Here is a 14,508-nt window from a genome sequence, read left to right as displayed (position 1 = left end):
CGGGACATAACAATACGCAATGAATGGGCTTAATCCACAAGAAGACCGATGAGACCCGACCCGAATAAATCACAACGTAGCCAGTGCCTTATAATTAGATCATTCGTTCGATTTGCGCCTCATCTTCGTTCTCTTCTGATATTTTGATCTGAGACTGAGAGAGACTTCTCTGCTGAACTATCTCGATCTAGAGACGTCGGCTCAATTCCATTGGAGATTCTGAGATTTCGCTGCTAAATGGAGGACATGGGAGGCCGACATGGACTAACGATTCGAAGATGGAGGTTTCTGGGGAGGCCAGCCTACGAACCGTCGTCGTCGTCGCCCTTGGTGTTCGCATCACGAGGGATCTGCGGGAAATTTGCATGAAATCTTCGAAAGCGTAGCGTAAATCTCTACTCTCTTCTTTGAATTCGTCAATCTCTAGCACATCTCAAATCCTAACTCCTGAGGACCTATCCCTATCCCTAACCCTAATTTACCATTTCATTTTACCTTGTTTTAGATCGAAGAAATTTGTGCATACAAACCGTCGTCGTCGGCCTTGGTGCTCTCGATCTGCGAGAAATTTGCATGAAATGTAAATCTCACACCCTTTTCTTTAAATTCGTCAATCTCTAGCATGTCTCAAATCCTAACCCTAACCCTAATTTATCATTTCATTTTACTACCTTGTTTTAGATCGCAGAAGCTTGTGATCTGCCTCGATTTCCGAGACCTTGGCTGGGTTGCGTAAAGAGAAGCATCTTCAGACCCATTCATTGCATAGCTTCCACTTCCAGCCAAGATCTTCAGGTGAATGTTTGAATTTGTGGTTCTTTAATTGATTGGTTTCTTGTTCGGAATTGAAAGTTTTAGTTTGGACTGTGCCGAATTTCTCAATTAGAACGCTTTAGTGTTGGGGAACATGACAATTCATAAGGTGCGTATAAATTATGTGTGGCAAAAGCGAATGGCTTTCGTCAATGGCCAAAGTTGGCATGGTCCTTTTAATCCTTTTAGAAGAAGGTCTCTTGCATGCATTATTACTAGTGTGGTTTCTCACTGCGAAGCAAAACACACATGGAATCGTATTTGTACTTGTGTCTAAATTGTGTAAGTCGTTTGTTGCATGGTATGTTTTAGCTACAATTCTATGTTTTGTATGTTTACTTTGTTAGAGTAAGCAAGAGAGCTTTAGAATATTAGAAAGCAATGTGTTAAGTAGCTTCAGAATATCTAGGAAGTAAAGTTTTAAAGTTATGATGAATGCTGTGGCAAATAAGTGGGTTTGCTTGCAGTACAGTATGCTATGTCGAATTCATGCTTAAAATCATAATAGATTTTGATGAGGTGTAACTGTGTTAGTTATTACTAGAGGCTGCTACAAGTGTTGAAAAAGACTTGTGCCTTAACGTTAATGTCTTGTTTGTGGGGATGAAAAAATATATAACTAAACTAACTATAATATTGTAAGTATATTATGAAAATACCCTTGAGGGATCTTCTTTTTCAGTCTTAGTAATAGTATTCTTATCTTATATTACATTGTATAGTCTTCCTCTGTTCAGGTTTATTTTATATGTTGTGTTTGCTGTGGGCCTCATTTTAGCTAGTTGGCTTGGCTGCTGGGTACTTATTGGGTTTTCCTTGTCTAGGCCCAAACTTTTCGGTTACACCCCCAGTAATTGCAATTTGGGAGGGACTAGTATTTCTGATATCAATTTTCGGGGATCAGTACTTCCGCAATTTTGGCCCAAAAGTTGCCAACTCGTTCCAAGAAATTTACACCTTCGTGTATTTTATCGGTTTTTCATCTGTATTTTTTTGCCAATAATTGATATTCTTTTCTGCAGCTATGCTTCTGTTTATATGAATTAATTTGGTTGTTATCTGTCTTTTTTGAACAGCCCTTATGTAAAGATTGAAAATGCAAAAAGGTCCCTGCCGAGAAGGCATGGGCTTGTTTAAGATGAAGCGAAGGTGGCTGCTGAGAAGGCTTGGGATCTTGAACAGAACGGAATGCTATTTTGTGTAATGAATAAGGACAATGAGTTACTGAAAACAAAAACAATTAGATAGCAGGTAAAAACAATTGCATGATATGGAAATATGACATTAATACGGCTACATCTTTAGTCGGTAACAATTATTTGGACATTTTCCCGGCCATTTCTTGTTTTTGGTCCTAGTTTCACTATAGAGGAACCAATAACATAAAATTGGGCCCAAAAGTCGCCGCATAACAAGGGAAACAGGGCCTGCAATGTGAAAGAGGCCCAAAAGTAAATAAGAACAAAATAGGCCCAGTAATCACCAAATAGGCTCAATAGGGGGCCACAAAACGACAAAATAGGCCCATTTAAGGGATATAAAAGACAAAAAGGGCCCATTTAAGGGATATAAACGACAAAATAGGCCCAGTTAAAACTTCAGAAACGACAAAATAGGCCATATCGGGCCCGAAACGACAATATAGGCCCAGTAAAGGCCTTAGAAACGACAAATTAGGCCCAATATAGTACTATAAAACGACAAAGTAGGCCCAGTAAAGTATTCATAAACGACAAAATAGGCCCATTAAGGCCTCAGAAACGACAAAATAGGCCCATTAAAATCCTCAGAAACGACAAAAAGCCCCAATATAGGGCCAGAAACGACAAAAAAGGCCCAATATAGGCCCATTAAAACATGAGAAACGACAAAAAAGGCCCATTAAAGGCCCAATAAAGGACAAAATAGGCCCATTAAAATACTCAGAAACGACAAAAAAGCCCCATATAGGGCCAGAAACGACAAAAAAGGCCCAATATAGGCCCATTAAAACATGAGAAACGACAAAATAGGCCCATTCAAATCTCAGAAACGACAAAAAGCCCCAATAGAAAACGACAAAATAGGCCCAATATAGGACCAGAAAACGACAAGTAGTAGGCCCAGTAAAGTCTTCAGAAACGACAAAATAGGCCCATTAAAGTCCTCAAAAACGACAAAATAGGCCCAATAAAGCCAAGGAAACGACAAAATAGGCCCAATAAAGGCCTCCGAAACGACAAATTGGGCCCAATAGAGGCATCAGAAACGACAAATTAGGCCCAGTCAACATCAGAAACGACAAAATAGGCCCAATCCTGTCCAGAAAACGACAAAATGGGCCAATTTAGGGCGTACAAACGACAAAATAGGCCCATGCAAGGGTCCAGAAATGAAAAAATAGGCCCATGTAAGGGTCCGGAAACGACAAAATATACGTTTTGATCGTTATTGGGACGATTCGTTGGCCATTGTCCAAGTTACTGGGCCGGCTTCTGGGCCCATTTGAGGGTTATTGGAGCCTTTTCTCACGTTATTGGGCCCATAATTGGACCGGCTTTCAAGTTTGTGAGCCTGTATTTAATTTATTGTCCCGCTGTCGGGTTGTTGGGCTAACATACGCGCTGAATTTCATGCAATTAGATGTCCGGCCCTTCTTAATTGGTAAAATTTCACTTTTGGGGACCCACTTCCAGAGCTTTGGGGCCTATTTAATGCAAGTTTATAACTCAAGTGGTGAAATATTGAGCCAGTTATATCAAATTTGATTTTACGAAATTTTATTTTTTTTATCAAACGACCCAATTTTTAAAATAATGAGTTCGTAACGGTGAATGGATCCGCCATCAACATACTAGAGAAAATTTGATGATACTGAAACACGTAATCTGACCTACTGGGACTTACTGAACCTACTGAGAATTATGGGGCCGACCATTCAGTCATCCAATGTTGATCTCCTAACATGTAATGACATTTCCATATTAACAGAGATTAAAATATCGACTGCAAATTGAAAAAATAAAATAACAAATCGAAATACTTAATCATAGAACTATAACAAACTAAACAAAAAAGACATTAAAAAACACTTGGAAAACCATATCAGCCGTGCTTCAACTCCAATCCTCTTTCCCATTTGACTTTCATCCTTTGCCTTCATTTTCCCACCGCCTAAACCGAAACATATGAAAGGAGATCTGAGGAGACCGATGAGAAATGAGAGATGCGAGAGCGAGCGAGAGAGAGAGAGAGAGAGAGAGAGACATACACACACACGGAGACCATGCAATGCGGGAAAAAAACTGCAAACAATGACGGAAATTTGAAAAACGCCTGCAAGGCCAGAGAGAAAGAAGTAAGTCGATGTAGAACAAAGTAACACACACTTGGATAGCGACCCAAAGAAAAATCAAGTCATGTAAAACCAAATGATATCACTTTCATGCTTCACAATTTGAAAAAAAAAAAAAAAAAAAGGTTTTTTTTTATTAAATAAGAAACTTTAGTAGGAGCAAGAAGAAAAGGAAGAATGAATGCATTATAGAGGCAGGAAAGAAACCTGTGAAACAAGGTTAAGCAACTGCTACACTGTTTGAAGGAAACCCATCCGTAAAATGTAACATCCCATAACCAAACTCGAATGTCAATGAGGCTGAGCGAGCTCAGTTAAATGTATGACCTGCACATTCTTCAGTAAGGAATAAGAACCACAAAGAAAAAAAGGGGGAAAACTGAAGTCTGCCAAGAATATAACGGGGCTTTTCTCATTACCAAATCAATTTTGTGCTCAGAAATGTAAAAATGCCAGCCACTAATGATTCGTATATATATATATATACACACACACATGTACTAGACGCATCAAACAGAAGCCAAGCATGTAGATTACAATGACAGTCACCGTACCAAGAGATAAACTAAGGTGTGGGAAAGAGAATGGGTGTGCTAAAAGTGGATGCACGACCGTCAGGTAAGATAACCTGCTTGGATGCATGACTGGACATCAAAATGTGAGACTTTATGCATTATAAGCATCATTGACCAGAAGGCCAGCAAACCACCACATCATACGAGGCGAGCTCCATAATAGAATCTACAGAGATTTAAAAAGTAATCCATATAACTCTCAAGCCCTGAACTGAGTTGAACTAAAAACTGTCCAACTTATAAAATGAAAACCTAAAGCGCATAATACCCTAGGGAGTTATTCGTGCATGTTCCATAAACAAATTGAAAACCGAATGCTCGTTTTCAATCAACTTGACAATGGTTGAAACTCCAAAAGTAGTGTTTAAATATAAAGCACAGAGGCTAAAGTAAAAACAAAGTTAGATATATATGAACAAAAATTTCATGTATTTTACATCAGCAGAATAACTAGGTTAAATTAATCAAAATATTCCGATTAAAAAAATAGTCAAAAACTGCATAGGGGAAATTGAACCTTTCTTTTTCTCCAAACAGGTATGAAATGGATTCTTGCTACTAGTGTAAATCTAGCTCTCAAATTAGGGTTTAAATAATCGATTCAGACCCTCACCGTAATCTGAGACAGATCCTGATCCGCGATACATGGCTACGTTCTGGATTGTTGTCATCTTCATCGTCGACGCAGAGACCAACGATCTCACCATTCTCTTTGCACCATCCGAAACCCTAAATCATTGCCTTGTTCGGATCCGGATCCGGTTCCGGACAAGGCAATGAAAATGATTTAGGGTTCGTAGCTCCATTCTCGAATGTCGTCTACTCAGAGACGCGAGCGACGGAACCTAGGGATTCTCTAGTCTCTCGGACTCTCTAGCTCGCTCTCTCGCTTAATCGCTTGGAATTGGAAGTCAGATCTGATTGTAGAGAGATTTGGGAGGCATTTTTCGTATTTGCCCGGTTATGATATGGGCTTTTTGGTCTCTTTCCCGTTTTGGGCTTTTTATACGAATTTCACCGACCCAACAAAATGAAAGTAATTAAAAAAAAAAAATCAAACAATATTATTCCTTTTCTTTTCTCAAGACTAGTCTTTCCGCACTCACTTTCGCATTTACGAGAGGCTTTTTAAAAAAAATTTAAATTTATTTTAGAATTAAAGAATAATAATGGATAGTTGTGTTCCATAAAAATAGGATCTATTATCTGATATTTCTCTTAGCAATTATTTTTTTTTAATATAAAAAAGTGTGAATTTACTATATTATCCTCATTTAATTAATAATTTCAATTCTTAATGTTGCATTAAGCAAGTATATTTTCTGGTATTTTGAATGTTTCACTATTCTCTGCCTTTTGTTTTATATATATAGATGCATTTGTACCAAAAATATAAAGGCAGCTAGCTATAATTTGCAAGTTTTTTTGTTTTTTTTCCCATTATGTAGTCTTTATCAATTTGTAAGTTTTTTTTAAAATTTTTAAAATTAAAATATTGGTTTTTTTAATTACTATTTTGTCCTTAATATATATGTAAAATAATCTAAATTACTCTAAATTAATTGAAAAAGAGAATTCAAACTTTGATGCAACCAGACGAGATCATTGCACTAGCGAACTGACATTACCCACGCTTGCTATCATTGTTAATAATTAAGTTGTCTTTTAAGATTTTAGTCAATACATAATAATTCAAAATAATGCCACAAGGAAAGATGAATGCAGCCAAAGAAACTGCTAAGTGTAGAAGTACTTGTCCATCTTACATATTTTCAAAGCAATGAACTTCCATTTGTTCTTTTAAACATAACTGTATCCATGAAGTGCACACACCTTGTACAAAAATGAGAAACGTACAAGCCAGCTGCCATCTCAATGTGCTGTGCTGGGGTGGTGACTGGGGGCCGGCATAGACAACAACCTCGTACTTGCACAAGTTGCCGGAGGGGGAGAGCCAGAGAGGGACACATATTGTGTGTGTGATTCTTCAGTCTAACACTCTTGTTTTCAATCTACTAATTAAGGAATGAGAATGACTATCTACCTAACAAATTAGATTTCCTATATTCCAAGCATTTTAATCTACTAATTCATTTTTAGGAATATTCAGAGTTAGCATTTGAGATATAAAAAAACAATTAAACATGACATTTGTTAGGTATTCTCCACATAATTTTATTTTTTTTGGCACAATACTCGTACTTTAATTTATTTATTCATTGAATTTCTCTCAACCTTTTACATGAAAGAATGGAATGACAAATTTGCATCCTTAAGCAAGAAATATAATCGAAACTAATGGAACACCATGGACATTGAGGAAATATCTTAAAACACCAAACACAATTCAATCCAAACCAAGCCGTTGTGCATATTATCTAATCATTAACATGTTTAAATTCTCCGAGCTGAAATTCCCAGTGGCACTGAACAAGTTGGACGCTGTTCCAAACCACGCATTACTAGTCCCTCACTCTTTTGCACACTCTTTCTGCTCTTCAATGGAGACACCAATCTAGTTGCCAATCTCGACGGTGAAAATGACCGGCGTAGTTTCGAGGCAGTTGACATCTTGGGAGACTTCTTGGCTATTTTTGTTGGAGAAAGAGAAGAAACCAATGGAGGGCTCTTAATCTTGACCTGAAACTTGGAAGCTGAAGGTGGAGACTTGATTAAGAACTTGTGTGGAGTCTGAATCCGTGGCTTATTATTATTTTCATTTCTACCAATGATTGGTGACCTTGTCCTGCAAAACTTCTGCGGATTTGAACAAGAAGAAGGATCTGAGGACAAAAACAAGGGGTTGGGAAATAACACACTCTTTTTAGCCCATGGCCTATTCTTGGGAGACACTCTGTTTGCCAAGTATCTGTTGTTTTCTTTCAACACTTCTCTCTTGTTTGGAGGTGAAACCTTGAAATTGATTCGAGAACGGGCCCGTTGGAGTATTGGGGAACCTGATTCTGATTGAAAGGATTGAGATTTGTTGTGCTTCTCCTTCTTCCTTCTGGCCCTGAGTTCCGTGTTTTCAGGGAATTGCCTCTGTTTCCTCTGTTGGGTCAATGGGGTTTTGGGGTCTTCCACAGTGGTTTTCTTGGTTTTACTACCAACTGCTGCTACTATTTCTCTTGCAAATTGACTTGCTTGTAGAATTTCTCCGACTGTTTCACCTACCAGCATTGCCGGCAATGACATTCTCTGCCACTCCCCTGAATATAAATAACAATGAAGTTATTGCCCAATTTGCTCTATTTGGTTTCCAAAATGAGGTTAGAAAGGAAAGAAAGAAACTTTAAATTCAAAATCCATTTGGTCCAATCTATGATTTCAGAGAGTTACCTCCTGCATTTGCTGGAAACTTCCCAACAGGAGATTTCCTAGGGGCAGAACCTTTAATCCTTCATAAAGCAAAAGACCCATTTGAGTTCACATATCAAAATTGACCAAAACTAACCAAAGAGTTCAAATCAAAATCAAAGGCTGATACTTAATGATGCAAATAAAATTCAAATCAGATTCTTACCTTGCAGTTTCTTGTTTGCATCGGAGGCTAGTCCTTAGATAACCTCTAGTACTGCGAGGGCTGAGACTCACTCCGGAGATCACCTTTGTACCACCTGAAACTGTGTACTGTAGCTCCTGCAACCGAGCCATGCATCTATCCACCTTCACAAACCCACAAAATAACAAAAATCCATTACTTCAAAAGACAAGAAATTCCCACAGATTCAGCTTCCACCAAAGATGGTGCTTTGCTGCTGGGAAAGTGAAGGAAACGTACAAAAAATGAACTGAACTTTCAATTCAAGAGTTGGTCTCAGAGAAAAGAGAATGCTGTGCTGTTGGAAACCAAATAGCGGAGAGCTTTTATTTTTTTCTCTCTAAGAAAAAATTTCATGTAGTTTACCTTCTTCACTGTTTCTCTGAGCAAAACAGGATTGAGAGGGGCTACCATTTTCCTCTGCTTCGGTGGGGTTCTCGCAACCATTTTCACTTGAAAGAGAAACACTAAGTGGGTCTCAAAGATCTCTCTCTCTCTCTCTCTCTCTCTAAATACCCATGAAATGGGTTTCTTTCATTTACTCTCTCTCTCTCTCTCTCTCTCCTTCTCTCTTTGGTTCCTTTTTGGCTTTCGCAATTTGTCTCCGGAACTGAAAAGTCAAACGGGCTCGAAGCAGAACACTTTGGTAACGGATCTTTTGTTATGTTTCTTTGCTGGAGTCCAACGGTCGAATTTATCCAATGAAAACGGCTACTTTTGGTTTCAATTTAGCCGCAAAATTTTCCTCTTTTAAAAGGGTGAAGCTGTGATTACGCATAGATCTAACGGTCGGTACCCTTTCTTACTTTAGTCATTGTGCAGCTACAGTCCATCAACCACCATGGACACCACCATGCTCTATGGTACGAATTTGAACCATAGTGCATATCAGTCTCACATTTATATCTATAAATTCATTTTCCCCTTTCATATGAATATAATTAATTTCCCCCCTTTTTGAATTATCCCTTTTCATTACTAGATTTGAAATCTATACAAATTCTCAATTGTTAAAAAAAAAAAAAAAAAAAAAGTATCATATTCAGACTGCAGATCTGATGTCGTGGCCGAAGGGTTTTCATACTTTCTCAGTTCAGTCAGTATTCTAATTTATAAAGGAATTGGCTCATGACTTCTTGAAATCTCAAATTTCATTTAACAAGGCAATACTCGAAAATTTTGTAGGGAAAATATGAATGATTGGTGGTAAGCAAGAAGCATACAATTGCAACACTATCCCAGAAGTTAAAATGTAAATAACAAAAAAATAAAAGAAAAAGGATTTACTGTTCCAAGGTGTTTGAAAATATAGACAGTGACTACTTGATTCATTGCATCTCATAAGAAACTCGGGAAGGCAGTAACAGTGATGGCCTTCTGTTATTTTTCATGCCTCTCAACTTGAGCGGACTCCAAATTACTGGTTTCCGCTGTAATGCAACAGCTGTTGGATGCCTCTCCTTTGCTGAGCCAAGCTGTGCCGGGGGACTACCCATGAACTTACTGCTCCTCCTCATGGTAGCTGGTGTTGTCTCAGCTTCTGTTGTCAACTCAGGCATTGGAGAGAACAGCCTGGAATACCGTGCCTTTCGTGGATCCCTCATGAATGACTGTCTGCCATTGTTAAATCGAGAGGCAGAAGTATGGAGGGGCGTTGTCATGTGAGAGTTTGGCTCAGGGCGATAGGTAGCAATGGAGACCCGTCTCTTAGGCTGAAGAATCTGCGAGCTTGTTGTAGTTGGAGGTCTGACAGCAATGGAGATTCGTCTTGGTAAAATTAGGCTTTTTTGGTTTCTTCCTGCCAATGTTGTGGAAATATTTTCTTTGCCATCCATTGAAGATGGGACAACAGAAGTTGTATAGCTGGGTTTTTTGGGTGGTAAAGCTGGGGGCATATAGTTGGTAATTCTTCGCAGAGGTAGCCTCGATTTCGAAGGAGCCAATGGTGGCTTCTTCTCTACAGCAGTCTTCTGGGCTGCTTGTTTCCGAAATGATGATGCTGAAGACTGATGAGAAGCAGCTGCAAAAGCTCTAGTCTCCTGTTTCAGTCTTGTCTTCCTTTCCTCTCCCAATTGGTTCTCAAGGTCTCGAACCTATTATGGACAAATGTAGTTGTTAATCTATGAATACACTGATAAAACAAAAACCAAACAAAAAAAAAAAAATCTCAGTAAGAAATAAATCAACGTCCCAAAACTCAGGGGAAAATCGTCTCTTTGAGTTGTATTGAGAATGGAATACCTTTTCTTGTAGATTTCTGCAGATGTGTTCTCTTGCAGCAAGCCTCAACTGCAAAGACTGTAAGCCATCCTGTAGTTTTTTTGTTTCCTTCTCATCTTGCTTAGCCTTTTCTGCCTGTTACATTGGAAATCTAAATATTTTAATAATTTGAAACCAAGAGAAGAAAGAATAAAATAAAGGGTTAAATTACTATAACATACCATTTGTTTGTACTTGAATAGCTCAGTGAGGTCTGCCTGTTTGCGAGCAGGGCCACTCTCTATTCCCCGGACCCGGCTGGCAAAATTCAAGGAACACAGTGTCTCTCCAAGATCTGAGGCACTTGGGCCGATCTGGACAAACATCAAGGTTTTGCAATCTCCTCCTGCAAGTCAAATTTCAATCAACCTCATGCATGTAGAACCAAATTAGAGAAGCCACTCACATTAAGTAAAATACTACTACAAAGGCTCACCTAGAGAACTCTGCAGCATATGAGTCAGCTTCGAATTCCTGGTTTTTGCAAAAGAACACAAATTTAGATACAGTAAGCAAATGTGAATATGAGAGAGAGAGAGAGAGAGAGAGAGAGAGAGAGAGAGAGAGAGAGAGAGAGAGAGAGAGAGAGATGCCTGTAAGGAATGTGGGCTGTTTTAGATGCAAGGGATGAGATAACATCACCAAGGGCCGAGAGAGATTTGTTTATAAACTGAGATTCCTTCAGTCTTTCACCTTCAACATCAATCCTCCCCACACGCTCACTACCAGCCAAGTCTACTAGCCAAAGTTGACTCCTAGTCCTCTGCCCATTTATCAAGTTCTCCCCCTTGACAGTCACTCGCAACAAGCTACAGAAAAGAAACTTGAACTTGTTACAATCATAAAAGGAAAAACTGTATGTTCACTCTGATTTGAAATATTCAGAGTACATGTGATTTTGCATGTAGTGATCTTGATCCATTTTGCAAGTGATCTGGTAGAGAAACAAGCTGGAGTCTGAAAATGTAGAATTTGGGAAATTAGGAGCATGAAAAATACCAGTGAGAACGGCTGCTCAGCTCATTAGCACTGGTAGATCCAACAGATCTAGCTCGGCTTCCAGACTTCAAAAGTTCCCACATCTCTTCAAAGCCATAAACATGCGCTTCAACAAGTCCTGGAACATCTATGGTTCCCTCTGCAACTTGCTTTATTTCCAACCTTTGTTCACATAACACAATATGTATTATGACTCAACATTATATCCTCTAATTGAGATTCTTAAGATGCCAATAGATAAAACAATATTACCTCTTCAAAGAAAAAAAGTCAGCCAGTTACAACATTTCTTTAGAGTTAAACCCAGAGGGCAATCATATTTTGGTTCTTCAACATCTTAAGACGCCAATAGATAAAACAATATTACATCTTCAAAGAAAAAAGGTCAGCCAGTTGCAACATTTCTTTAGAAGAATTTAAACCCAGAGGGCAATCATTTTTTGGTTCTTCAACATCTTAAGAACAGCCAAGTGCATGTTGATACTTGATTCAAATAAATTTTCTGTATGAAAGGTAGCAAAGCCTACTCAATTAAAATGTAAGCAAAAGAAAACTCACTTCTTTGTTGGTTGATTGGTGCTATTGACCAAGAGGTCCCTTATCTTCTCATTATAAACCTCCAGCATGCTAACACATAATTCATATCTCATGAAACCACCTCTGTCTTTTGAAATCCGAAACAACTCCTCCAGAGTCCTGTAGTTAACACCCCTATTTTCAGGGGTTCCCTCCATTGTAAAAGTCTTACCAGTCCCAGTTTGTCCATAGGCAAAAATGCAGACATTAAAGCCATCCAATACTGAAGTCACAATTGGTTTAGTTTGAGCAAACACAGCCTCTGCATATTTAAAAAACTCAGCATCAGTGATACAAAATCTGTTTAAAATTTATTCATCGTAACAAATCAACTGTGGAGTATTAAACCATGCAATTACAAATCAGTATGACTTCTTAGATACCTTGGTTGTCCTCAGGTCTGAACACATGGTCAAACTTGAACTGCTTTTTTGAGGAATCAGAGCAAATGACCTGGAGCTCATTATCTAAGGAGGATTCGAATTCAATAACGGAACCAGATCCAGTTGAAATTTCATTTGGATTCAAAGGTCTACATCTACAGAAAACCCTGATGTTGCCTTTAAGCTCGATTACTTCATTGTAAAGTCGCTTCCGCTCAGAGGACTCATCAAGGTACTTCTTCTTTAAAAGTTCATGTTCCATACCTACAGAGCCAGCAACAACCGATTACAATCAAAGAGAAAGGAAAGTTGGTCAATAATCATGAGTGATCAATGCAAAGGGCTCACTTAGCAGCTGAATAGTGTTTAAAACTTCAGGGTCTGGAAAGGAATGTGTAGTGAGCTTGACTTGATCAGACAAGACAGTATGGTCTTTCTTCAAATCCTGTAAAACAAGTGCAATATAAAAGATGAATTAGAATGTTAGCCGTAAAAGAGCAAAAACAAAAACTTTTTGTAAATTCGTTGACCCACATTTCACCCTGTGGCAGTCAATCATTATAATTGAAAAGGAAACGAATATACAAATGCTTTCAATAACTTCCTAAGATTTCCTAGAAGCAAATTGAAATACAGGACGCTATATTTAAAAAATTACCTGAATTTTGGCACTCAAATCAATGATCTTCTGCAAAATTGGAAGGGTCTGTCCCTGATATGACGAAGCTTCTTGAGTTCCATTTGACTCACTACTCTCATCAACCAAATCAGAACCCTCAACTTCTTGTGTAGCAATACCTGAAATAAATTCTAAATCATTAAACACGTTGCAGAAGCAATATGTATATGTACCATGATAGAGTGGGTGTTAGCCGTCTAGTTGCTGAGAAAATGTTATAATGGATATGAAGATTAAGGTTTAAAGCCTGGTGAACCACTCATCAAATCTTAAACATGCAAATCACTAAAGAAAGAAAAAAAAAAAAAAATCAAGAATTTATAGTGCACCTTAGTTTTTTTTTTTTTTTTTTAAATGTCATTTCAACTACTAATTTTACATCTGTAATATCACAGTTCAGTTGAAATCATTACAATCTTTAATTTAAATATATAACAAATCAAGAGTTGAAGAAAATACAAACCTTTGTCGCTGACATAACTGTCCAACTCGCATGTCGCAGCTTCTAGGGTTTTAATTGGAAACATAAAAGATTAAATCTAATCAGAAAATTTCCCAATTTTACATTCTCTTGGACTGAAAATAAAATAATAATAATAAAAATCAGTAATAATCGCATCCGACCTCAAATTCAAGTTTGAAATAAACAAAACCTCAAATTCAATATTTTCTTGTAATTTTGAAACTAGAGAAGTGGGGAAAAACACAAACCGTTATCGGATTCTATAAAAAGTAACATTTCATCTTTTTTTTCCTTTTCATTTCAAAATTGGGAATTAGAGAATAAAAGAGGAGGAGAAGAAAAACGAAATCGGAAAATTAATAAAACAAACAAGAACACGTACTTGTTTCGGAGGTTGAAGAAGGCTTGGAATCGTGATCTGGAACAACATGGTCGCAATTTTCAGGGATCATTTCCACCATTTGATCTGAAGAAAAGAAGTAAAATTCGTCATTATTACACCGTTCGAACAAGGATTTAGGAAAATTTAAATATAAAAACAAGAAATCATGAGAGAGAGAGAGAGAGAGAGGAAATTACCCTCCATGGCGAATCAGAGCAAGAATGTGAATTCTAGAGGGAGAGTGAGAGTGAGGGATGGCTGAGAATTCTAGACGAAGACCTCTGATAGCTAGAGAGAGAGAGAGAGAGAGAGAGAGAGAGAGCGTTGTTTGTTTTAGGACCGGAGGTGTTTGTCAGGGTAGGGTTTTGATTGCGTTGAGTTTGAAATTGAGTGAATCACAGCCGTCGGTTTAAATGGAAGGAGCTCTTTCTTTCTAACGGCTATCAAAATCTTCTCACTGGGCCATAAAATTAAATGGCCCAATTGGCCCAATCGGAACGACGC

The 14,508-nt window shown here is 38.0% G+C and overlaps 2 protein-coding genes and 2 long non-coding RNA genes across 9 annotated transcripts; 1 reads left to right on the top strand and 3 right to left on the bottom strand.

Moving 5' to 3' along the window:
• On the top strand, positions 105 to 2,139 carry LOC109950042. The gene is made up of 4 exons (XR_002272388.1): positions 105 to 387; positions 506 to 580; positions 682 to 795; positions 1,638 to 2,139. It is a non-coding gene; the product is annotated as an uncharacterized LOC109950042 (long non-coding RNA).
• On the bottom strand, positions 3,682 to 5,844 carry LOC109950040. 5 transcript variants are annotated; one of them, XR_002272383.1, is made up of 4 exons: positions 5,336 to 5,842; positions 4,702 to 4,888; positions 4,355 to 4,483; positions 3,682 to 4,128 (listed from the first exon to the last, which is right to left on the bottom strand). It is a non-coding gene; the product is annotated as an uncharacterized LOC109950040 (long non-coding RNA). The 5 variants fall into 5 exon arrangements; XR_002272384.1 differs by having other exon boundaries at positions 4,355 to 4,474; XR_002272380.1 differs by having other exon boundaries at positions 4,355 to 4,888; positions 5,336 to 5,844.
• Positions 6,922 to 9,375, bottom strand: LOC109949799 (probable microtubule-binding protein TANGLED). The gene is made up of 4 exons (XM_020566223.1): positions 8,630 to 9,375; positions 8,246 to 8,388; positions 8,062 to 8,120; positions 6,922 to 7,931 (listed from the first exon to the last, which is right to left on the bottom strand). Exons 1-4 carry the CDS (start codon positions 8,708 to 8,710, stop codon positions 7,117 to 7,119), a joined length of 1,098 nt encoding a protein of 365 aa, XP_020421812.1. The 5' UTR covers positions 8,711 to 9,375; the 3' UTR covers positions 6,922 to 7,116.
• LOC18772439 (kinesin-like protein KIN-14S) lies at positions 9,489 to 14,435 on the bottom strand. 2 transcript variants are annotated; one of them, XM_020566221.1, is made up of 13 exons: positions 14,202 to 14,435; positions 14,005 to 14,088; positions 13,623 to 13,676; positions 13,139 to 13,278; positions 12,829 to 12,925; positions 12,481 to 12,744; positions 12,080 to 12,359; positions 11,522 to 11,683; positions 11,116 to 11,331; positions 10,959 to 10,996; positions 10,705 to 10,868; positions 10,505 to 10,618; positions 9,489 to 10,356 (listed from the first exon to the last, which is right to left on the bottom strand). In XM_020566221.1, the coding sequence occupies exons 1-13, from the start codon at positions 14,206 to 14,208 to the stop codon at positions 9,592 to 9,594; spliced, it is 2,385 nt and encodes a 794-aa protein (XP_020421810.1). In that variant the 5' UTR covers positions 14,209 to 14,435; the 3' UTR covers positions 9,489 to 9,591. The 2 variants fall into 2 exon arrangements, with proteins under 2 accessions (XP_020421810.1, XP_020421811.1); XM_020566222.1 differs by having other exon boundaries at positions 13,623 to 13,664.

Source organism: Prunus persica, chromosome G6, assembly GCF_000346465.2.
Source record: "Prunus persica cultivar Lovell chromosome G6, Prunus_persica_NCBIv2, whole genome shotgun sequence".
Classification (NCBI taxonomy): domain Eukaryota; kingdom Viridiplantae; phylum Streptophyta; class Magnoliopsida; order Rosales; family Rosaceae; genus Prunus; species Prunus persica.
The sequence above is the reverse complement of the archived record's forward strand: the minus strand, read 5'-3'. Positions and strand labels throughout refer to the sequence as shown.